At 36.4% G+C, this 27,193-nt stretch overlaps 1 protein-coding gene across 6 annotated transcripts in view; it reads left to right on the forward strand.

The window, feature by feature from the left end:
* Positions 1-27,193, forward strand: part of npnta (nephronectin a) — a 172,876-nt gene that overhangs the window by 68,728 nt on the left and 76,955 nt on the right. For 2 of the 6 annotated variants that reach the window (XM_061983890.1, XM_061983892.1), the window contains 2 exons: positions 8,668-8,760; positions 14,111-14,239. The exons of 1 other annotated variant lie outside the window; for it this stretch is intronic. In XM_061983890.1, the coding sequence (XP_061839874.1) occupies positions 8,668-8,760; positions 14,111-14,239 (222 nt within the window). The remainder of the gene's footprint in view (positions 1-8,667; positions 8,761-14,110; positions 14,240-27,193) is intronic. 3 more of the 6 variants (XM_061983893.1, XM_061983895.1, XM_061983891.1) reach the window with 2 other exon arrangements.

The raw sequence follows: 27,193 nt of genomic DNA on the forward strand, positions 1-27,193 counted from the left end.
AGCCTATCCGTCATGTTTGGCCTTCCAGCTGCTGAGGACATTTTTAGTTGATCAACCCCACCGGCCGTCCCCTGATCCCTCTGCCAAGTCCGACACTTATAAATACCCTCGGAGGCCCGTTGATGGCCGCCTGTGATCCAGCTTATCCCGGCCAAGCATTCCTCTCCGCTGAGCTAACCAATGGCAGAAGCTCCTTTCTTTCATTTGTGCTGCTAACAGAGCGCCAGGGTTGCCTACAAGTTTCCAACTACAATCTGATGGTCCGATGGACATTTCGAGATTTGATCCTCTGTGGGAGGAAGCGTTTACAGCAACTTGGATTCTTTTAATAATGGTAATAATACACCCCCATACCATCGCAGATGTTGGCTTTTCAACTTTGCGCTTATAACAATCCGGATGGTTCTTTTCCTCTTTGGTCCGGAGGAGACGACGTCCTCAGTTTCCAAAAACAATTTGAAATGTGCGACCCCGAAGAGAATAAGTAGAAAATGGATGGATGGAATGACTCGTTTGACCACAGAACACTTTTCCACTTTGCATCAGTCCATATTAGATGAGCTCGGGCCCAGTGAAGCGTTTCTGGGTGTTGTTGATAAATGGCTTTCGCAACATTGGCCTGTTTTTTTCACTGGTCTCTATAAATGAAGCTAACACTTAAACAAGACAATGAAGTTGGTCTCGCAATTTTCCACCTGTTGAAGGTAGTATAGTATCAGCGAAGTAACATTAGTGATGTGCACATGGACACATTTAATCGTCTTAAATGCTTAACTGGAGTAAAAATGCTTTATGTAAACATTCAGAATATTCTGACCTGATCACACATATTTGGATAAAATTTAATTCCGATCAAGATGGGTGGTTTATGCCAATAGTCATTTGGATTGTAGAGCATGAAAACACATCTTCTAAAATTCGGCTTGGAATTATCCTTACTGCGCATGTCTTTGATGTCAGCTATAATTTGGTGGTGGAACACGGACTGAAGCGATTGTCTTGCTGCTGTCTCCCCCTATTCAACATGTACAGACGTAGCGTTATATGCTGTTGAGTTTGTTGCTTTAAAACAGGAGTAGCAAAAACAAAAGTATAGTATGGAGTGTCATTTGTTGATGTAACAATAAAAGAAGGGATCCAGCTGTCGTTCCAACAAGCTGTTTTATTCACAACATTAAAGCTACTCCAAGTGCTAACTGCTAGCCTCAAAAACATACACAGAATGTCGTAACATAAAGACGTGCGGCAACTTATAGATATCGCCAGAGGTGGGTAGAGTAGCCAGAAATTGTACTCAAGTAAGAGTACGGTTACTTTAGAGATTTATTACTCAAGTAAAAGTAAGGAGTAGTCACCCAAATATTTACTTGAGCAAAAGTAAAAAGTATGTTGTGAAAAAACTACTCAAGTACTGAGTAACTGATGAGTAACATACACACTCATATCATATATATATATTAGAGATGCGCGGTTTGCGGACACAACCGCGGAGTCCGCGGATTATCCGCGGATCGGGCGGATGAAATTAAAAACAATAAGATTTTATCCGCTCGCGGGTCGGGTCGGGCCGGGCGGATTAATTAGATATTTTTTTTATTTTTTTATTTTTTTTGCGGGTGGCAGTTAAACCAATTCGGAAATATATATACATAGTTAAATGTTGTTACCCACATACGAAAAACGAGCAGGCACCTGCTGCATATGCCACAACAGAAGAAAAAAAAAGAAAAGAGATGGACACTTTTACGGAGCGGAGAAGGGACGCCTCGCCGGGGTCCGGGACCGAGGCCCCTTCCCCCGAGAGGGCCCCACCGGGAGCCGTAGCTGAGGCGATCCGCGAGAAGGGCCCGACGCACGTACAGGGTCACTACCGCGCCCACCGCACCGACACCCCGCCTCGTCCGCTTTCGCAGTGCGCTCACGAAAGGGGTGGGGCTCACCCTGGTTGATATAGAGAGCAGGACGGTGGCCATGGAATTTCATTTAAGGTTTGTGATAAACCATCAAACTCATTCGTTAAAAGGACTCTATAGTAATATAAAGCAAATTTTTATGGACATTATCATGCAAGAAAAGTTTATTTTTGGGATCGCGATCACCGCGTAATGATTTTTAAAGGTTGCATTACATTATTAACTGTCCCATGTGATCAGCCAGTGCGATTGGAAGTCCATGCTCAATTATTGCCTCCGTAAATAAAACTTCGGCATTTATCACATCCAAAGAATCTGTTTGGGCGACGAAAAACGTTGAAAGTTTTCCACTTGTATCGCTAGCAACTGCATTAGACTTGTGGTTTTTTTGTCCCAACGTGGTCTTTTACATCGCTAATTCCTCCGTGTCCGATCGAAAAATCTTGTCTGCACAAGGTGCAATTCGCGTGGTTTTCACCCTTTTTTTTTTTTTTTAATTAATATTAGATATATAACAACGGGCGGCTGGCGGGCGGGTGCAGTTCTGATCAAACGTTACATCGGGTGGATGGCGGTTGGTTGACCACTTTCTGACGCGGTTGCGGATGAAATAAATTGCCTATCCGCGCATCTCTAATATATATATATATATATATATATATATATATATATATATATATATATATATATATATATATATATATATATATATATATATATATATATATATACATACATACATACATATACATTGATATATACAGTATATAATTTATAAGTATTTATTTTGCTGTTTTTGTTTACATGTTAAAGGTGTTTTAATGAATATACATGCATGTTTAACATATAGATTCCTTTCTTTAATGAAGACTAGAATATAAGTTGGTGTATTACCTGATTCTGATGACTTGCGTTGATTGTAATCAGACAGTCGTGATGATAACGTCCACGTTTTCAAATGGAGGAGAAGAAAAGTTCCTCCTTTCTGTCTAATACCACATGAAAGTGGTGGGTTTTTGGCATCCTATTTGTCCAGCTTCCATATTCGTTTTTATACACTATACAAGAAATATATTGCCGTCAAACTCCGTAGCTTGCTAGCTTGTTTACGCTGGCTTTCGGAGACTCTTGTTTTGAAAGCGCAGGCGCGATGGCGCGTCACTTTTATTGTGAAGACAGGAACGTCCTCATGTACGGTCAGTCTTGAGGCTTTTGACGGTACGGTTGAAATAAAACAAGTATCTTTTTTCCTTCACACTTTTGATTGATTGATTGGAACTTTTATTAGTAGATTGCACAGTACAGTACATATTCCGTACAATTGACCACTAAATGGTAACACCCCAATAAGTTTTTCAACTTGTTTAAGTCAGGTCATGTGACCACCTGGCTCTGTTTGATTGGTCCAACGTCACCAGTGACTGCATCTGATTGGTGGAACGAAGTGAAACGTCACCAGTAAGGCAGGCACTTTGAAAGTCTGTCTGATAGACCAAAACAAACAAAGCGTGCATTAACAGATCGATAAAAATTAGTAGCGAGTAGCGAGCTGAATGTAGATAAAAGTAGCGGAGTAAAAGTAGCGTTCCTTCTCTATAAATATACTTAAGTAAAAGTAAAAGTATGTTGCATTAAAACTACTCTTAGAAGTACAATTTATCCCAAAAGTTACTCAAGTAGATGTAACGGAGTAAATGTAGCGCGTTACTACCCACCTCTGGATATCGCAACATAAAAAGCACAGAACAGCTACAATTCAAAAAGAGAGGTAAAACAAAAGTAGTGAATAGAAGGAAAAAAATTATAATTAAATACCGAGATAATGTCGGACAAGCAGAAATGTACAAAGCCATGTTTGATTATAGTGGCTGCTTCTTCAGCACCTGCAGTGAGCAAACTTGTCCAAAAGATGGCGCCATAGCACAAACAATAACAGACCTTTCCGTTTGTGTTATGTTCGGCGCATGTCAAAGCAAGTATTCCGATTCATGGTGTGATGCATGAAAATGCACGTCATAATTGGATAATTGTTTTGGGGGTTCATGTACGCAGTAACATTCTAATCCGAATGATGATCAGATTAAATGAATGTTGTGCATGGGCTATTGGTGGGACAGCACATGTGTGAAAGGGAATACCTGACAGTTACAGTACATCCTCCACCCTGTTGTGTTGAAAGCAATTGTTGCAAATGACCACGTCACTGCGGAACGTCAGTGTGAAAGGGGCTTAAAACTAATTCCTTGTTGTGTTTAAAGGAGTGCTATCAAATGATTTTTTTTTTAAATAGCGCACTTTTGAATTTTGATGAATCATGGTAATCACAGATTATCTGCTTGCATAATTTAAATTTAAAAATCTATAAAAAAAAAATTATAACTGTAAATGCAATTATTTGCATTTTAATTGCAATTATTTTTAATATCTTATTGTCATTTAGACACAAAATGATTCCCATTCAATAATTGTTTTCTCATTTTTTTCTTTCTCTTGTTTATTATAGTTTTTTACTAACCGTCAATAAACATTAAAACATGATGAAATAATTCAATTTCCACACACACATATAAAACAGTATTGTACATGCACTTCCACGACCAAAGCTGGAATTAAGTCTTCGCTCTGTCATTACAAAATAGATGAGGCTGTTAATGTATTGTATTGGCCAGGGCTCAATAATAACAACAGTTTTGACAATCATCTCTAAACATTACCCTCACTTCTTGTTAGCCAGACATAATTACAGTCAAGAAGAGGTAATCCTCCCTGGAAATATGCCAGTGCAAACATCAGAAATTAAAGCTTACAAAGGACATGCAAATCAATAAATTAATAAGAATTACAATGTACTACTTGGCTACAACCAGCAGAGGCACTGTTGATAACGTCTCCACTGTATTTAAATAGCAGATCAATTTATTGATGATCATTTTCCTCATGACAGATGTTGAACTTACATTATAATGGATATTCAACCAATTTTTAGGAGCAGCATTTCTTCCTTCACCATTAGTCTCATGTTGTAAAAACCAGCGTCCTCTATAGTAGTATAGTATTTTGGATCTATTTATTTTGTTGAGTTACAGGAGCGCGCCGCTGTTTTTAAGGACCTCCTGCAAAAAAAGCTAGTCAACGATCATCTCTATGACATCACTTTGGTGTTTTTAGGAATATGACGCAAAAATGGGAGTCTCTCACAAGTTTTTGGAACTGAACTCGCTGTCCACCCCAAATGACTAACCCAAATGGAAAAAAAGAGATGACCTAAAATAGAACCTTGAGGAACACCAGTGGCATAAATAAGGTTGAACAAATGACTACTGACTGCATTGAAGTAAAGAAGCTACACAACACCTTAGTTATATAAATCACGTTGCGAAATAAATTTGTGGATGCCAAAAAGGAGAGGACTTAAATGATTGAAGGTTGTTTTGACATAATTTTTAATTCATTTCACTGATATTCCTTAGCTTTATTTTATATTGTGTGTGTATATATATATATATATATATATATATATATATATATATATTAGTATTTTATTTCATTTTGTTTTACATTTTTTATAAAATTCGGTTTGATTTATGTTAATTTTCTTTTCTATTTTAACTAAAATAATATAAATGTTTCCTCGAATATGAATTTATTTATTTATTTTAATTTTATTTCATTTAATTTATTTTACTTTGTTTTATTTTAATTTATTCGATTCTGTTTTTATTTTTATTTATTTATTTATTTTTACCAAATATGCTATCCCGCTGATGAACGTCTCTGTTATCGTTTGTTTGTGACCAAATATTTTGTTTTATATTACAATTTAAACTATTTTATTTATTCGTTTATTTTAGATTATTTGTTACAGGAACAGTGCATTGTATATCTGTTGAAGGTAGTATAGTATATAGTATCAGCAAAGTAACATTAGCTATGTCCACATGGACACATTTAATCGTCTTAAAAGCTTAACCAGAATAAAGATGCTTCATGTAAACATTTTGAACATTCTGACCTGATCACACACATTCAGATCAAAATTTTGGACTGCATTGAAGTAAAGAAGCTAGAGCAACACTTTAGTTGTATAAATCACATTGCGAAATAAATTTGTGGATGCCAAAAAGGAGAGGACTTAAATGATAGGTTGTTTTGACATAATTTTTAATTCATTTCACTGATATTCCTTAGCTTTATTTTATATTGTGTATATATATATATATTAGTATTTTATTTCATTTTGTTTCAAATTTTTTTATGAAATTCGGTTTGATTTATGTTAATTTTCTTTTCTTTTTTTAACTAAAATAGAAATTTTCCCCGAATATGAATTTATTTATTTTACTTTTATTTTATTTTATTCATTTTACTTTGTTTTATTTTAATTTATTCGATTCTATTTTTATTTTTTATTTTTTTTACCAAATATGCTATCCCGCTGATGAACGTCTGTTATCGTTTGTTTGTGACCAAATATTTTGTTTTATATTACAATTTAAACTATTTTATTTATTTTAGATTATTTGTTACAGGAACAGTGCATTGTATATCTGTTGAAGGTAGTATAGTATATAGTATCAGCAAAGTAACGTTAGCTATGTCCACATGGACACATTTAATCATCTTAAAAAAGGGACGGCGTGGCGCAGTGGAAGAGTGGCCGTGCGCGACCCGAGGGTCCCTGGTTCAATCCCCACCTAGTACCAAACTCGTCATGTCCGTTGTGTCCTGAGCAAGACACTTCACCCTTGCTCCTGATGGGTGCTGGTTAGCGCCTTGCATGGCAGCTCCCTCCATCAGTGTGTGAATGTGTGTGTAAATGTGGAAGTAGTGTCAAAGCGCTTTGAGTACCTTGAAGGTAGAAAAGCGCTATACAAGTACAACCCATTTATCATTTATCATTTAAAAGCTTAACCAGAGTAAAGATGCTTCATGTAAACATTCAGAACATTCTGACCTGATCACACACATTCGGATCAAAATTTCGGACTGCATTAAAGTAAAGAAGCTAGAGCAACACTTTAGTTATATAAATCACATTGCGAAATACCTGCGATGAGGTGGCGACTTGTCCAGGGTGTACCCCGCCTTCCGCCTGAATGCAGCTGAGATAGGCTCCAGCGACCCCCCGCGACCCCAAAAGGGACAAGCCGTAGAAAATGGATGGATGGACATTGCAAAATACATTTGTAGATGCCTAAAAGGAGAGGACTTAAATGGGTGCTTTGAGGAACACCTCAGTTATTTAAATCACAATTTTAAACCCCAGTGTTCTATGTTTGCCAGCAAGGTTAAAATGTCAGTGCAAGAATCTGCAAACAGTGGTCCAAGTTCCTCTATAAAACAGGAGCATTCTAGTGTTTTTAGGAATTTGCTGAAAAAAAGGTTTGTTTCTTCCAAGTAGGGTTGTAAGGTATACCGGTATTAGTATAGTACCGCGATACTAATGAATAATTTTCGGTATGATACCGTCTCTGAAACGTACCGGTCCCGCACCCCGCAGTGTGTAGACAGAAAAGGAAGAACGGACGCATTTTGGTGGAAAAACTAACGAAAAAGGTGAAGTTATAACACTGAAACGGAAGAGGTGCTTTAAGACATGGCTAGCTAGCTAGCGGCTAACGTCCATCCGTTGTGTTTTAGCTACTTCTAAATCACTAATCCTCGCCTCCATGGCGACAAATAAAGTACGTTTCTTACAAGTATCATCCCTGCAGGACGAGGAATAGCTAAACATGCTTCACTACACACTGTAGCTCACCGGCATCAAAATGTAAACAAACGCCATTGGTGGATCTACACCTAACATCCATTGTAATGATACCAAGTACAAGCACGTATCTAGTCGATACTACTATGATTACGTCGATATATTTTGGCATCACAACAACTTCTTTCGTTTTTTTCAAATGTATATTGTCTTTATAAACTCAGGAAATATGTCCCCTGGAGGACTTTGAATATGACCAATGTATGATCCTGTAACTACTTGGTATCGGATTGATACCCAAATTTGTGGTACCATCCAAAAGTAATGTAAAGTATCAAACAACAGAAGAATAAGTGATTATTATTACATTTTAACAGAAGTGTAGACAGAACATGTTAAAAGAGAAAGTAAGCAGATATTAACAGTAAATGAACAAGTAGATTAATAATTAATTTTCTACCACTTGTCCTTAATAATTTTGACAAAATAATAGAATGATAAATGACACAATATGTTACTGCATACATCAGCAGACTAAATTAGGAGCCTTTGTTTGCTTACTTACTACTAAAAGACAAGTTGTCTTGTATGTTCACTATTTTATTTAAGGACTTAAATGCAATAAGAAACATATGTTTAATTTACCGTAAGATTTTTTGTTAAAATAAAGCCAATAATGCAATTTTTTGTGGTCCCCTTTATTTAGCAAAGTACCGAAAAGTACCGAAATAATTTTAGTACCGGTACCAAAATATTGGTATCGTTACAACACCACTTCCAAGTTTTCAACTAAACTCGGGCCGCCAGTTGAATAGCACTGGTAAAGGGTCTACTAAGTTATTACTGATGTCAACAATACCACCACCCAGGTGACATACCTCCATACCCCTAAAGTTCTATCATAGCAAAATAAACAAGCTATAAAGATTAAGACTCGTCTGGCATAAGTGAACCATTCTGCTACTTTAACTCCTACACACTATAAAGGCCTCTGATGAAGCAGCAGTGTTGTTAAACGCTCTTCCTCCTCTCTCCCTTCCGTACCAGCACTGTGCCAGCCGGGCTGCAAGCACGGAGACTGCGTGGGACCCAACAATTGCAAATGTCACGCTGGGTTCACTGGCAAGACCTGCAATCAAGGTGAGCTTTAAGAACCTGTTACCTACTGCAACACACTCCAAAAAGTCTGTCCTAACAATTGAATTGTTACCGTCATTTCCAGGTTAGAGCGCACCTAAATATGATACATAGTAACAAATAAAATGTATAGTAAATGTGCCCAAACACTGATAACCTACCGGCTAAGGTGGTCCCAGTGAAGGAAACAATGAGAGCCATCGAGCGGAACCGTCTTTGTTTTCATCACATGAAGGACGGAGAGAAAGAGCTGACTCAGCGTTGAACGAGCGCTTCCTCTCAGGCCCAGATAACATCTCAATTACTCACTAGACAACCCTGAGTGGCTGTTTTTGTGTGTGTTGTGTGTCGGCGTCACTGACAGGTCGGCCGTGTTAAAAAGCTCCTTCTCGAAGCCGTAAATCCACGCCGGAGCTTGGAGGAATTCACGCCGTCAGACGGAAATAGGATAGTGTGTAATTAAAAGCAAGGGGCTCGCTTGACGAGGGGAGGTGTGGAAATCCTTTCCGGAATGTTCCAAATGAGTCATTGTGCGTGTTGGGTGTATAGGTGGCTCCCGTCTGCCCCGTCCAGACGTCTCTGCTTTGTCCTAAGACGTAAAAGGATCCAACCACTGCTTATCGGAACGCTTCAAATCCTTTCTAAAATGAAGCTGTCCGTCATTCTAATATTTTTTTTTTTTTGGCATCATCTCTGGATAACGTCTTTTCAGCGTAGATAACCTCGGGTGTTTTGAGCTGGCGCCATTTTAATTATTCAAAAGGCATAGATTAAAGTTGCTCATTTAAATTCAGCCTTCATTAAACATTGATTTGAGCTTTACGATTGATGTGCGTCGCCCCGCTGGAATTGCTCGCGCCTTATCACCGCCAGCGGAATATGTCACTAAAGGTCAGAGTGTCAAAACCCCTAGCTTTAAAATCAGATGATGATCTAGGGGTGGGTTGCAGACTCCGTGCAGGACAAGTCAAAGTGCAAATAAAACATATGTGCGGTGAAAATGAAGCTGCACCGGCATTAATAGACTCACATTCCTCTGCTTTAAGTGGGACGTGAAGAAAGACACGACGTCAACGCTTCTGTCAAACACTGCAAATATACATGACCAACACCGAACACACAGGGAGATTATTTTTACGGTACAATCGGAAAATAATTTAGTAGATTTTGGTACTAAAAAAATAGATTAATTTTTTTGTTTTATCATTTCAATGTGTCGCCACTAATCTTTTTTTTTTTTTTTTTTTTTAACCAATATGTTGTTTTGACATAATTTTTTATTAATTTCACTGATATTCCTTAAAGCTGTAATTGATTTTATTTTATTTTATATATATATATATATATATATATACAGTATATATGTATTTGTATTTTATTTATTTTTGTTTTACATTTTTTATGAAGTTCGGTTGGATTTTTGTGATTTTTTTTTCCTTTTTTTTACAATTGCAAAATAATTGATTAGATTTTGGTACAAAAAACTTAGATTTTTTTTTTTACCAATTTTATGTTGTTTTGACAACATTTTTAATTCATTTCACTGATATTCCTTAAGGCTTCATTTTATTTTATCTATATGTACATGTATATATATTTGGATTTTATTTCATTTTGTTTTACATTTTGTATGAAATTTGGTTAGATTTTTGTTAATTAAAAAAAAATATATATTTTACTAAAGTAATAGTAACATTTCCCAGAATATTGGCCTTTTTTATATTTTACTTTTGTTTTATTTCATTTATTTTATTTTGTTTTACTTTATTCTATTTTATTTTAATTTTTTCACCAAGTATGCTATCCTGCTGATGAACGTCTTTGTAATCATTTTAATCCCTTGTTTGTGACCAAATATTTAGTTTTATATTACGATTTAAACTATTTTATTTATTTATTTATTTTAGATTATTTGTTAAAGGTACAGTGCGTTGTATAATATTTTTTCTGTCAATATACCAGAGTTAGCCAAATGTCTATTTTTTACCCGTAGTCCCCAGACGGATGATAAAAGTCTGTTATATTAACAATATACGTATCAATAATTAAATATATTGTGTAATCTGTATCAATCAATTTACAGTATTGTGTACAATAATTACAATTAGAAAAACAAACCATACAATGATATTTTGTACAATGCATGCTTATTTTAGTCGGTATATTTTTTTTATTTCTTTTTTTTTTTTTTAACAAATGTTTTTAAATTAAAAATACTGTAAGTATTATACGGTAATAATCCTGGAAGGTTTGTGTATTCAATGAGTGGCTTATAAAAATTTAAAATCACTAAAACTTTCTTCATTATGCAAGGCTGAGGGCTTCTTCCTTGCTAGCCCCATCATACTATTTATTTTACTTCCTTCTGTCTGCCTATACACATAGTCTAAACAGGTTGGCATATAAATGAATGATTACAGGAACAGCTGTCAGGAACGATTACATGGAGAATTGCAAAGATCCTCCTTCTGATGCCCAAATGAGGATTTGGGGTTTTAATCAGGCTGCACAAATAAACTCATCAAGGTGATAATCTGTGTGCGACAATTTGTCAGCGCTGACTCCCTGCAGCAGTAATGCGTCCAATAATACGATAATGGCGTGGAAGGTGGCTCTAATTAAAGTGATCTTGACCTGCTATTTAAAGATTTAGCTGGAGGAAGGTCGTCGCCAACATCACACAACCTGCACTTTGTCTCTAAACACAAAACATTCTATCAGAATTAGAGCTTATAATGGAAAGCATATACAGTATTACTACAAGATATTGTGTATTTTATCTGAATTATCACACATTTATCATACTATGTTTATTGATAATGTACTTTAGACAATATGATCGATGGTTAATATTTACACAAACTACACAGGACAGCTAGTGTATAAAGACAGTAAAAATTAGATATTACAACATAAATTGCACAAATTGATAAATATGTGTTAAATACTAGCTTTTATGAGGTAGATAAACGTCTGAAATTTACAATAATCAACTGGTTGTTTCACAAAAATAATGTCATAACATTACAGGAAAATTTTGTAATATTATGAGAACTAGTCGCAATCTTACAAGGATTAAGTCTTAATAATGATAATGTTGACATTTTTCAAGAATATTGCCGTAATTCTACACAAAAAGCAAATCATACTTTTATGAGAAAATACAGTAAAGTCTCGGAATATTATGAAAAAATAGGAATAAAGTATCGACTCCGATGATAAAATTGAAATATTTCTAGAATAAATGCATTTATAAAAAAATAATAAAAATTCTAAGAAATCTAATTTAAAAAATAAACACTTACAAGACAAAAGTCCTAATTGTAAAGCGATCCACGTTTATTTATTGAAAACAAATAAATAAATAAAGTCGTAACACTACAAGAATACATTCGAAATATTACAAAGATAAAGTTGGAATTATGATAATAAAGTTAAAATATTTGACGAAAATCAAGCAAACCATTGGAGAATAAAGATGCTAATTCACAACACAAGAACAAAGTTGAAATATGAGAATAAATTGGAATTGTGGTGATAAAATAAATATTTAGAGATAAATGTTGTTATTTTATAAGGAAAAACAGCCACATTTTCACAAAATTAAATTGTAAGAAAAATAAGAAAATGTTAGAAAATTACTTCAATAAAGTTGTAAACGTTAGAGAATAATGTGAATAAAGCATACCTTTTTGTGAATAAAATTAAAAAGTTAAAGTACCACTGATAGTCACACACACACTAGGTGTGGTTAAATGACCCTCTGCATTTGACCCATCCACTTGTTCCACTCTCTGGGAGGTGAGGGCAGCAGTGAGCAGCAGCGGTGGCCGCGCTCGGGAATCATTTTGGTGATTTAACCCCCAATTCCAACCCTTGATGCTGAGTGCCAAGCAGGGAGTCAATGGGTCCCATTTTTATAGTCTTTGGTATGACTCGACCGGGGTTTGAACTCCACGACGTACTAATCGCAGGGCGGACACTCTAACCACAAGCCCACTGAGCCGGTTAAATTAATCCAAATAAATCTCAATGAATCAATCATGATTATTATCATTTATTATTCCAAGAGAAAAAAAATCATGAATTTTGAAGAATACATTTACAATCTTAATAAAGTGTAGTTGTACATATAGGGCAGTGGTTCTTAACCTTGTTGGAGGTACCGAACCCCACCAGTTTCATATGCGCATTCACCCAACCCTTCTTTAGTGAAAAATAAAATGGTTTTTTTTTTCAAATTCAAGACAAATTTATATGTTTTTGGTAACACTTTAGTATGGGGAACATATTTTAAGTAACAAAAACTTAATTTAGAGTTATTTGGACACTAGGGGAACATATTCTAAGACAGTAATAAAGACTTAATTTAGAGTTATTTGGTTAGGGTTAGGGTCAGGGTTAGAGGGTTAGGGTTATAATAAGGCCATGCCGAATAAGGCATTAATAAGTACTTAATAATGACTAGTTAAGAGCCAATATGTTACTAATTTGCATGTTAATAAACAACTAATTAATGGTGAATATGTTCCCCATACTAAAGTGTTACCATGTTTTTTTTTACTGGTGCACAAAATGAACCGTGCATGAACATCACCTTGTTCAAACAACAAAACCAACAGTGCATAAACTCACAACAAATTACACACCTGCAAATCAGTGTGACTTTTGCTGTTGCCATATCCGTAATACGCCGATGGGGAGAAGTTTGTATTTACCCGATGAGTCGGGTGTGTTTTGACCTTCGCCGAACCCCTGAGCCCGACTCACCGAACCCCTAGGGTTCGAGCGAACCCACGTTAAGAACCACTGATATAGGGTAATCATGATAATACATTTGAATATATATCTTTTTTTGGTTATGTCAACAACCGCTTATGTTGACTTGAGTCAACCGATTCGAGGGATGTGTGTTGCAAATATATGACAACGTCCCACTTGGCTGGACAAATCCATTCTATGACGGGCCAATTGTGTGATCTCTATGTGAAAGGAAGAGCTAAAGCGATCTGGTGTCCAAACCAGTGAAGAGTAGCCATCATCTTCCTGCGTGATTGATGACTGAGGAGAAGAAAGTTGGACAGAGTGATTTTGTTGAAATGTGAGGCTTTAGAGTTTGCAATGGAGCCCTGATGGTCTTTAAGAGAAGATTATGTAAGATCGCTCTGCTGTAGCGACAAAAAAGGAGCTGAGAAAGGATGAAAAGGGCGGAGGTAGACGCTTCTTCTCACAAGTGTAATCGTCTTTGCTGCGTAATGTTCCTCTTTACTTTTCAGGAATGCGGCACGGTGGTCAAAGGTGTTCTAATCTTGTCTCCTTCTCCCCTTTTTTTAAAATGTAAAACCTTTGAAAGAAGAACAGCCGGCAGACTATTTCACTCCTCCCATGTGGTCCAGTCTGCTTCCTATATTTCTACCTGTGGACCATCAGCCGGCGACTGTAGTCTTGCAGGGTGAGATCTCTGCCCCCCCTGTTTGGAGAGGTGGGGAACGGGGGGGGGTTCGGTTCGTCCTTTTAGACTGAGCCTTGAGGAATGCCGGCATGAATGCAGAGCATGTCTTGAAACTTTCTTGAAGGCTATTATCCACCTGGACGCCACTATTTTGCCCGCTAGAACAATGCCTCAAGTCGTAAAGAGCCCATTGCTGAGGCGTGTAGGGAATGCAGCACGACATACCTCAAGCAGGCTTCTCTTCTCCTCATTTGCATCACGCCAGACTATTTCGCCACCACAACCACCTTTTGTCTTCCACTTTTCTAGTCCTTTCTCTTTCCCGCCGTATTATCATATTCTCCTCAGAGGCTGCGTTTGGCATGTGAGCCTCGTACATTGGAATAATCCCTCATTTCCAGTAACTTGTCTTTGTTTTTCCAGCGCCACAAGCAGAAGCAGGTTGTAATTTTACCCAAAAAAATGTATCGTAATATTTTGAGAAAAATGCAATGGTATTATAAAAAAGCTGTAATTTTATGAGAAAAAGGAGAAAATTAGCCGTACTATTACAACAACCAAAAAATGATATAATATTATAATACTATTAAAAACTTGATACTTAAGTCACAATATTTTGAGAAAAATAAATAATGAAAAAAGTTATGATTCAACGCAAACTGTATTGTATATTTTTAAAAGAAAAATATTGTAGCATTATGTCCTAATGAATACATATAAGCCATAAATTAGAATGCTTCCAGAATATTTTTGAAATTTTACAACAAAAACATGTCCAACTTTTACAAGACAAAAGTCCCGTCCATCCATCCATCAATTTTCTACTATTGATAAATACACAAAAATAATGTTGCAATTGTACGCTTTTTTTTTTTATTAAGAGAAAAATATAATATTCCAAAATAAATGTTATTGAGCTATAATATCATAACATTAGCAATATTTATTATCATAAAATATTAATTATCATGCTAAAGTTACAATATTTTGAGAAAAAGAAATGATAATAATTTTACGACAAAAGCCAGCCCAGTTATTAGGGGAATTGTACGCACATGGTACTGTATATTTTTCAAATAAAAGTTAAAGTTAAAGTACCAATGATTGTCACACACACACTTGGTGTGGCGAAATTATTCTCTGCATTTGACCCATCACCCTTGATCACCCCCTGGGAGGTGAAGGGAGCAGTGGGCAGCAGCGGTGGCCGCGCCCGGGAATAATTTTTGGTGATTTAACCCCCAATTCCAAACCTTGATGCTGAGTGCCAAGCAGGGAAGTAATGGGTCCCATTTTTATTGTCTTTGGTATGACTCGGGCGGGGTTTGAACTCACAACCTACCGATCTCAGGGCAGACACTCTAACCACTAGGCCACTGAGTAGGTCAACCACTAGGCCACTGAGTAGGTGCTACAATATAAATACAAGCCATAAATTGGATTGCTTCCAGAATATTTTTGCAATTTTACAACAAAAACAAGTCCAACTTTTACAAGACAAAAGTCATAATTTATAATTACACAAAAATAAAGTTGCAATTGTATACTTTTCTTTTATTACCAGAAAAATATAATATTCCAGAATAAATCTTACTGAGCTATAATATTAGTAAAAGGTATTATCATAAAATATTCATTATCATGCTAAAGTTACTATATTTTAAGAAAAATAAATGATAATAATTTTATGACAAAAGCCAGCCAGTTATTAGAATTGTATGCAAATTGCACTGTATATTTTTTTAATAAATATATGGCAGTATTATGATAATAAGTCCTAATATTTCAAAGATGAATTCAAAAGTATGATAACGTTGGAATGCTTCCAGAATATGTTTGCAATTTTACAAGAAAAACAAGTCCAACTTTTACAAGACAAATGTCATAATTTATAATTACACAAAGATAAAGTTGCAATTGTACACTTTTGTTTTATTACCAGAAAAATATAATATTCCAAAATAAATCTTATTGAGCTATAACATCATAATTTTAGCAATATTTATTATCATAAAATATTAATTATCATACTAAAGTTACAATATTTTGAGAAAAAGAAATGATAATAATTTTACGACAAAAGCCAGCCCAGTTATTAGGAGAATTTGTAACAACAAAATCCAACTTTTACAAGACACAAGTCATTATTTATAATTACACAAAAATAATGTTGCAATTGTACGCTTTTTTTTTATTAAGAGAAAAATATAATATTCCAAAATAAATGTTATTGAGCTATAATGTCATAACATTAGCAATATTTATTATCATAAAATATTAATTATCATGCTAAAGTTACAATATTTTGAGAAAAATAAATGATAATTGTACGACAAAAGCCAGCCCAGTTATTAGGGGAATTGTGCACAAATTGTACTGTATTTTTTTTAAATAAAAATATTGTAGCATTGAGAATAAGTCCGAATGAAGATGAAGTCATAAGTATAAGCCATAAATTGGAATGCTTCCAGAATATTTTTGCAATTTTACAACAAAAACAAGTCCAACTTTTACAATACAAAAGTCATAATTTAGAATTACACAAAAATAAAGTTGCAATTGTATACTTGTTTTCTATTACAAGAAAAATATAATATCCCAAAATAAATCTTATTGAGCTATAGTATTAGTAATATGTATTATCATAAAATATTCATTACCATGTTAAAGTTACTATCCATCCATCCATCCATCCATCTTCTTCCGCTTATCCGAGGTCGGGTCGCGGGGGCAGCAGCCTAAGCAGAGAAGCCCAGACTTTCCTCTCCCCAGCCACTTCGTCCAGCTCCTCCCGGGGGATCCCGAGGCGTTCCCAGGCCAGCCGGGAGACATAGTCTTCCCAACGTTAAAGTTACTATATTTTAAGAAAAATAAATTATAATAATTTTACGACAAAAGCCAGCCCAATTATTAGGGAAATTGTACGCAAATTGTACTGTATATTTTTAAAAAGAAAAATGTGGTAGTATTATGATAAGTCCTAATATTTCAAAGTTTAATTCAAATGTATGATAAAGTTAGAATGCTTCCAGAATATTTTAGCAATTCGCAACAACAAAACAAATCCCAACTTTTACAAGACAAAAGTCATCATTTATAATTACACAAAAATACATTTGCAATTGTACGCTTTTCTTTTATTACGAGAAAAATATAATATTTCAAAATACATCTTATTGAGCTATAATATCATGCTAAAGTTACAATATTTTGAGAAAAATTTATTTGTAAATTTTTTTTATAGGATTAAAAAAATACATACATTTTACAACAAAAGCCAGCCCAGTTATTAGGGGAATTGTACTCAAACTGTACAGTATATTTTTAATAGGAAAATGTGGTAGTGTTATTATAATAAGTCCTAATATTTCAAGGATTAATTCAAAAGTATGATTAAGTTGGAATGCTTGGAGAATATATTTAGCAATTTTGCAACAACAAAAAAAAATCAAACTTTTACAAGACAAAAGTGATAATTAATGGAGAATCAGTGTATGATTACACAAATATTAAGTTGCAATTGTATATGTTTCTAATCATCACAATACTTTTGGAATATTTTGAGACTATTTTTTACAAATCCACGACCAAAGCAAGTCCCACTTTTACAAAACAAAAAGTGTTTGTTACCTATTGTAATTTTACACATATACAGTAATAATATTACATAAATAATTACGCGTTTGAATATTTTTTTCAAAATTTCACAACAAACGCAAGTCCAAATTTTCAAGAGAAAGTCCAATTTTACAATAACCATAGTTGTAAATAATTCTTTAATCGCCATAAGATACAATCTAAATATTTTGAGAGTAATTTTGTACTTTTATTACAGGAAACAAAGTGTAATCCTACGAGATAAAGTAGTAATTTAAAGGAATTCAATTGTAATATAATGACAAAAAGGTTGTAACATCATACAATTTATTAATATTACGAGGTTAAAGTCGTAATTATGATGAGAAATATTTTTGAGATTATATTGGTAATGTAACATTTAACAAGTCCAATTTTTGCAAGACAGAAGTCCTAATTTTACAAAAATCAATTTGTAATTTTACAAAAATGTAGTTGTAATTTTACAAAAATAAAGAAAAACAATTTATATGATAATAAAGTTGAAATATCTTGAAAATAGTCCAACAGATGATCTAACACTCTCCATAGAGCATTTATTTGGTTTTATTGTCTGTGATCACAATAAAGAAAGAACATTTGAGACAGTCTTAATCAAAAAAAGAAAAGTTAGTTTTTTACGAGTGCACGCAGGTGTTGGACGTGGTTTTTGTTGTTGTTGTTGTTGTTGGATGAAGCCATAAACTGGCTCTCACTGACAAGGGCAGGCCAGCTTTAATGTGAGGCCAGAAAACAAAGCACAGCGTCGGCAGGGAAAATCGCAGGTCTCTTCTATTGCTGTATGTGATTATTATTTGGGGAAATACGACCTGCTGTTGATCTTAATTGCTGCAGTAAAGCTTTGTTGAAAAGCGCTAATGAGGGAGCAACAAAATTGTGTGGTTTTAGCATTTACAGGAAAAATGTTTGCTGAATTAGATCATATGTTGTTAGTTTAACAGAGGTAAAACAAGGTAACCATTTGTTGTTTGTCACCAAAAGTAGCCTTATTAAGAAGTTATTAAAAACATAATTTTATTTGTAAAAGATTAAAGTTGTCACTTTACCACAGTAAAATATTATGATGATACAGGTGTATTATTATAAGAAGACAATGGACTATTGTCATTTAAAAATAAATGTATTATAATTTAACAAGAATAATATTACAAATATAATGTTGTATAATTATAATAATTTGTATTATTTCGAAATACAGTAGTACCTTAGCTTCTGTGACGGATCTCTTAACTCAAAACACAACCTCACTTTCTTCCTTCCTTCCTTTCCATGGTTGGAAAACAAATGCAAATGCGTAAGACCAGATGTTTTTGGCGGCTCTAACAGGGTTGACTGTGACATTTGCCATGCCAACTAATGGCGGGGATGCTTGTAAGTCAAATTGTTGCTTGCTACAAAGTATAACAATTGGTCTGGAAAACAAATCAGCTTTTATCTCAAAACACTCCAGTTGGGGTACTCTTAAGTTGAGATAGGTTGTTGAAATTTTGGAATAATAAATTCAGAATTTTACAATAATGTGAATCAAAAATGCTGTAAAGTGCAAAAACAAAACATCATAATATTGCTATAAAACACTGTCATTTTAGCAGAATAACATAGTTTTATGATATTAGAGATATCCGATCCTGTTTTTTGTGTTGAACAGAAGTTACAATTTTGCTCAGGCAGCGTTCAAATTTGGTCTGTTGGTAACAACACCTGAGATCTCAACTTAAGCCAAAAATGGCATTGATTTCTTTAATTTATATAATTGATAATCTATAATTAGTCAATCTCTCTCTGCCCTAAACAATTTCCCTTGGGGATCAATAAAGTTGGTCTAAACCAAAGGGAATAAGCGGTAGAAAATGGATGGATGGATGGATAAATCAAATGTTCATAAAGGTACAACGTTTAGTTCTCATAGATTTTATATCACACACATATACACCCACGCTCTGTATTTATACACACTGTATAAGCTGCTGAGGTCTCCTGCAACCATGCGTTCCTTGCTTGTTGCTTAACAACAGGGCCCTTTTTTGGGCTGCAAGCGCCACCTCGTAGGCCCCAAAAAATACCTGTTCCTCGGCTGTGTGCCAGCGGTACTCAGTTGTAACACAGTTTTCCACCACTTGTGGCAGTAATGACATTAGGTAGAAGTCTGAAGCTAAAATCATAGAGAAGTTTCTTAAGCGCAAAAAATATGACTTAAGTGGTGAAGCAGCATTTTCATCTGCAAATTGATTTTATTGACAGTTTATTCAAGAAACAAATATATTATAATTGTTCATCATTAATTTAGCTAGAATTTATCACATCAATCACAATTTATTCATATATCCCTTAATCACAAAGGGTTTCACAAACCACAATGACATCTCCTGATCTCAACCCACATCCGGGCAAGAAAAAAACTCCAAAAGCCTGATCTGAGAAAAAGAAAAAACCTTGGGAAGATGCCGCAGATGTGGGAACCACCCTCCTGGGTGACCACGTGCAATGGATGCCGAGCGGGTACAATTATCGAGTTGTTACGTTAATAGATAATGTGAGAGTCCAGTCTATCGGGAAGCCAGCAGAGGGTAGTAGTGGGAACTTCTTGCATGGAGACAAGTCGACAACGCAAGAATCAACTGATGCAAAGAAGAGTGGTCCAACTTGGAACAGCTAGGGCCTCTTCCAGACTGGTACCTCTCCAGAGATTACACTTTACCAGACAGGGAGGACAGAGCAGAAAAGAAAACCGGCAGGTCAGCTGGACTAAACAAGATCTATCCAATAGCTAGCGTATATAAATGAGTTTTAAGGTGAGACGTAAATGCTTCTATTGAGTTAGCATCTCTAACTGTTGCCGGTTGGGCATTCCAGACTACTGGATCCCGAGTAGAAAATGCTCTAGAAGCTGCAGACTTTTTTGAGCTCTGGAAATTAAGGATAAACCGGCGTTCTTGAAATGCAGAGATGGGGACTGAACATACGGCCCAATACAATCAGCAAGATAAAATTGTGCCAGAACGTTTGAAGTAAAAAAACAAAATTAAACTTGCACCTTAAGTGTACCAGGAGCCAGTGCAGTTGGGCCAGTATAGGTGTTATAAGATCGAACTTTCTTGTCCTTGTCAAAAGTCTATCAGCCTCGTTTTGTACCAATTGTAATCTTTTAACGCTAGACTTTGAGAGACCAGAAAAGATGTTATAGTAATAAAGACGAGACGCAACCAACGCATGAATAATGATCTCTGCATCATTGGTGGACAAAAATGGGACTGCTTTTAGCGATATCACGGAGATGAAAGAAGGTTGTTTTAGTAACGCTCTCAATGTGCAGCTGGGTCGAAAATAACTCTGAGATTTTTCAGAAAATTGCTGTGGACTATTGTTTTACTGTCGAAATTTAAGGTGGTATCCGTAAGCAGGTGCCTGTGTCTAATCAACATCTCTTTCTTGCCGGACATTCATTGTTTAATTTCATTAAGACACGCCTCCAGATGACTACAATCCGGCGTGTTGGTCAGCTTTAGGGGCATGTAGAGTTGGCGGTCATCATCATAACAATAAAAGCTAACACCGTATTTGCGTATGATGTCATTAAATACGCTGAAAACTGCAAGGCCAAGAACCAAACCCTGTGGAACTCCACAAGTGACCTTAACATACTTCGACCTTACATACACAGTGCATCCTTTCAGTGAGATAGGAGTTAAACCAGGAAAAATGTAAGTCTGACATTCTGATACGTGACTTAATGGGATCTAATGGAATGTTATGATCAACCGTATCAAAGGCAGCGCTGAAATAAGTAGCAGCAACACAGATGACGCATCAGCATCCATAGTTATCCATTTATTTATTTTAGCACAACATAATTGTTTGTAAATATGTTCTTCATAATTTTTTTATGAGTTCTTTCTTTTGCAGTGTAAGAATTGAAAATGTGATGTAGAAACGCATTGCATTGTGGGTCTTGCGACATCATTAACTGCCACAATCGTGGTCATGATCACTTTAGGGGAAAAAAAGGATTTGGTGAGATTTTTCTCATTTCCAGCGTGAAACCAAAGCCAAAAGTAGTCGGGTTGTAAAGCTAATAAAGAGACGACGAATAGACGATCAAACATGACTTTTAACGCCATCACCTGGTACATGTTGGTGTGTTAACGGCATTTTAAGACTGGCATGTTTGAATTAAAGCGTGTTTATTCAGTTACACATGTAACATTTAGTAGGCTGTTATCGTTAGCCAATCTAGCTGCGGCCGACAAACAACGTACAGTATTTAGGAAAAAAGCATGTGGTCTGTTTACTTTTAGTCTTGGGTAAGCACAAAAGTGAATATTTATTATTTTCGGATCGGTGGCGCTGTGATCAAAGTATTTAAAAGTAACAATGGGCTTGTTTTTTCTGGGAAACCTGCCAATGAAACGAGGCCGAGGGACCTCACTCACGCATCCCCAACACATGGGAGATGAAAGCTGTATGTTATGCACAATTTAAACAAAGGACAATGTGCCTTAACAGACTTTGCATTCTGAAATTCTTCTCCGGTATTAAAACTGACTTTGTAAACAAAATATAGACAAGTTTGGCGGCACTTTTACTTGATTAAAATTTATTGTCCATCAGAGGTGCTCATAGCTCATATAAGTCAATTCCACCGTTTAGAATTATTTTTTCAAGGTAGCGAGCCTTTGGAATAGGGCACAGTTTATCTCGGTACGGCCCATTGTTTATTTTATTCTGTACGATCCATTTTAGTTTGTTGCTCACTGTCACATTGTGAACAAAGCCTTTGTCCAACAAGTATGGCTATCCAGCCCCACAGTGCAGTGCAAAAACACATGGCCTTCCGATCCCTATATTTGTATTTATTTATTAGTATTTATTTTTGTAATCAGCCTGACCTAAGCCTTGAAGGGGAACATTATCACCAGACCTATGTAAGCGTCAATATATACCTTGATGTTGCAGAAAAAAGACCATATATTTTTTTAACCGATTTCCGAACTCTAAATGGGTGAATTTTGGCGAATTAAACGCCTTTCTATTATTCGCTCTCGGAGCGATGACGTCACATCGGGAAGCAATCCGCCATTTTCTCAAACACATTACAAACACCGAGTCGAATCAGCTCTGTTATTTTCCGTTTTTTCGACTGTTTTCCGTACCTTGGAGACATCATGCCTCGTCGGTGTGTTGTCGGAGGGTGTAACAACACGAACAGGGACGGATTCAAGTTGCACCAGTGGCCCAAAGATGCAAAAGTGGCAAGAAATTGGACGTTTGTTCCGCACACTTTACCGACGAAAGCTATGCTACGACAGAGATGGCAAGAATGTGTGGATATCCTGCGACACTCAAAGCAGATGCATTTCCAACGATAAAGTCAAAGAAATCTGCTGCCAGACCCCCAGGAAAAGAGAGCGAATGAGGGTATGTCTACAGAATATATTAATTGATGAAAACTGGGCTGTCTGCACTCTCAAAGTGCATGTTGTTGCCAAATGTATTTCATATGCTGTAAACCTAGTTCATAGTTGTTAGTTTCCTTTAATGCCAAACAAACACATACCAATCGTTGGTTAGAGGGCGATTGCCGAATTCGTCCTCGCTTTCTCCCGTGTCGCTGGCTGTTGTGTCGTTTTCGTCGGTTTCGCTTGCATACGGTTCAAACCGATATGGCTCAATAGCTTCAGTTTCTTCTTCAATTTCGTTTTCGCTACCTGCCTCCACACTACAACCATCCGTTTCAATACATGCGTAATCTGTTGAATCGCTTAAGCCGCTGAAATCCGAGTCTGAATCCGAGCTAATGTCGCTATAAACTTGCTGTTCTATCCGCCATGTTTGTTTGTATCGGCATCACTATGTGACGTCACAGGAAAATGGACGGGTGTATATAACGATGGTTAAAATCAGGCACTTTGAAGCTTTTTTTAGGGTAATTGCGTGATGAGTAACATTTTTAAAAAAACTTCGAAAAATAAAATAAGCCACTGGAAAATGATTTTTAATGGTTTTAACCCTTCTGAAATTGTGATAATGTTCCCCTTTAATAGTAATCTTTGTAATTAACACAAGGTTTCCTATAATTTGACAATGTTTATCCTGTTAAACTGTCACGTCGCGGTCGCATTTTACTGCGTGGTCGTTCTCCCAGTAAGCAGACGGAAAACTCCGGACGAAGCGTGCAGGTAGGATATGATTTAATGTCCATAAATTATTCAATGAAATACAAACATAGAGGAAACAAACAAAAGGGATGCGTGCCGATCGCACGGGGAGCTAAGGCGAGACTTAGCTCAGGAATCTTGAAAAGGAAACAGCAATAAACCAACGTAACTGTTGCATACAGCAAACAAGGAAGCCAGACCGAGCGTGGCGAGAAACGGGAATAAGTATCTTTCTGATTAGTGCCCGGCAGCAGGTGAGCATCCCTGACACTAATCAATCAGAGGCAGGTGAAACGAGTCAGCACCCATGGTAACCAAAACACACTGATGGTGCTGAAAACAGAACTGGTGGGAGTCAAAACTAAACAAAACATGATCCGGGCAACAGATCATGGCATAAACTGTAAGTAGATCAGATATATTACGATTAAAATCAAGAGTAAGATTGCTAATTCAGTGTTAATATTTGAGTGGGCCACAGGCCCCGCTTTAGTGGAAAAGTAGCGCCCAGAGGGGAAAAAGGTTAAGACACCCTTTGTCTATGTTATGGAGTACAGTATTGGCTAAAAATAAAGCCTATGTGTTTGAAGTGTGGACAGTGAATGCATTCCACAGCTGAGCAACACATTCATACCTAATTCCGCCTGTAGTCACCTATTATGCAGAGAGGCTTTCGTTGACCCCAAGCTGCTATTGATAGAATAAAAAAGCAACTGTTTGTTCCATCGTTTGTTTAAATTTAGATAAACCTACATTAAATTTAGAATGTATCCATTCATTTTTTTCCGTTTGTCCCTTTCGGGGTCGTGGGGGTGGCTGGAGCCTATCCCTACACCCTGGACAAGTCGCCACCTCATCGCAGAAATGTATAAGGTATGCAGAAGTTAAGTACAACAAAGCACCATGCGTAAGTTGGCGTCATTGCTAAGCTTTCTTATTACATTAAATTGACCTTTTTGTGGCTATGGCATTTATTTGTACAGATGATGCAGTATCCTAGATAAATAGGACGTTTTAAATAGCACGGAGACCATTGTTTTCTCTTAGTAGATCTCATACTCAAGTCATACTTTAGTGATTCCAGCCAAGTGAAATATCCCGTCTACACTCTTCAACCTTAAGCTCCTCTTACACGCTCCATAGAACCCACTGAACAAACCCTTAATTGGCTTTCTCCATATAAAAAAACTGCTGAAACAAAGCCAAAAGCAGTCTGAAAGGTTCTTCAGTTACACTATAAGCCTTTAGATTAATGAAAAATGTGTTTTAAGAGGCTCTCAGCTGTCGGATATGTCAGTAACTTAAGTTATGTTTCACAAAGAATGTCTTGAATGTGCTTTTTTGGGGGTAATTAATGTAGATGATACTCTTACTAGTCCTAAACCTTATGAGCAGATTAATAATAGAGTTCTACACGTTTTCTCATTGGCTTTAGTAAGTGCTACTAGGTACTACCTCTCTTACCTGGTCATCCCGGGTTCCAAGCTGAGATACACCGCTAGATATGACCAGAAAATTCACACACCTTAGCTCTGGATGCGGCAGTGTTATTATACTCCACGCCAATTTACTTGAACATAAATTAGCCCTAATTAGTAGTATTGTAGAATGACATATTTTTGTGTTCTAGGGATGCAACAATATGAACATTTCCTATCACGGGTATTGTGACTTAAATACGGGGACGGCGTGGCTCTTGCCAGCAATTTAAGGGTTCCTGGTTTGATCCCCAGCTTCTGTCATCCGAGTCACATCTGTTGTGTCCTTGAGCAAGACACTTCACTTTTGCTCCTGATGGGTCGTGGTTAGGGCCTTGCATGGCAGCTCCCGCCATCAGTGTGTGAATGTGGAAATAGTGTCAAAGCGCTTTTAGTACCTTGAAGGTAGAAAAGCGCTATACAAGTATAACGCAATTTTCATTATTAAACGATTCTACACGGAAATCTTTAAACCAAGTTATACTTGTGTTTTTGTTTTTAATAAAGCAAGTAAATAAACAGACACTATATATTTTTCTTGACAGAAGAAACATTAAAGGCCTACTGAAATGCGATTTTCTTATTTAAACGGGGATAGCAGGTCCATTCTATGTGTCATACTTGATAAGTTTGCGATATTGCCATATTTTTGGTGAAAGGATTTAGTAGAGAACATCGACGATAAAGTTTGCAACTTTTGGTCGCTGATAAAAAAGCCTTGCCTGTACCGGAAGTAGCAGACGAGTAGCGTGACGTCACAGGTTGTGGAGCTCCTCACATCTGCACATTGTTTACAATCATGGCCACCAGCAGCGAGAGCGATTTGGACCGAGAAAGCGACGATTTCCCCATTAATTTGAGCGAGGATGAAAGATTTGTGGATGAGGAAAGTGAGAGTGAAGGACTAGAGGGCAGTGGGAGCGATTCAGATAGGGAAGATGCTGTGAGAGGCGGGTGGGACCTGATATTCAGCTGGGAATGACTAATACAGTAAATAAACACAAGACATATATATACTCTATTAGCCACAACACAACCAGGCTTATATTTAATATGCCACAAATTAATCCCGCATAACAAACACCTCCCCCCTCCCGTCCATATAACCCGCCAATTAGGGCTGAAACGACGCGTCGACGTAGTCGACGTCATCGACGTCATCGACGTCATCGGTTACGTAAATACGTCGAGGACGTTTTTGTTCGTCGACACGTCGCATATTTACGTCACACTACCGTCATGGCGGAGCGCAAAGCAGACGATGCGAGTGGTGCGAGCGAGGGGAAAAAAGCACGCCAAAAGTCGTCAAAAGTGTGGGAGTATTTCAATAAACGGCCTAAGAAGAAACGCTACTTTTACTCCGCTACTTTTATCTACATTCAGCTCACTACTCGCTACTAATTTTTATCGATCTGTTAATGCACGCTTTGTTTGTTTTGGTCTGTCAGACAGACCTTCAAAGTGCCTGCCTTACTGGTGACGTTTCACTTCGTTCCACCAATCAGATGCAGTCACTGGTGACGTTGGACCAATCAAACAGAGCCAGGGGTCACATGACCTGACTGGCTCCGAGCTAACTTCGGGTGTTACCATTTAGTGGTCAATTGTACGGAATATGTACTGTACTGTGCAATCTACTAATAAAAGTTCCAATCAATCAATCAAAAGTGTGAAGGAAAAAAGACCCTTTTTTTATTTCAACCGTAAAGACTGAC

The sequence above is a fragment of the Nerophis lumbriciformis genome, linkage group LG25 (genome assembly GCF_033978685.3).
Source record: "Nerophis lumbriciformis linkage group LG25, RoL_Nlum_v2.1, whole genome shotgun sequence".
NCBI classification, from domain to species: domain Eukaryota; kingdom Metazoa; phylum Chordata; class Actinopteri; order Syngnathiformes; family Syngnathidae; genus Nerophis; species Nerophis lumbriciformis.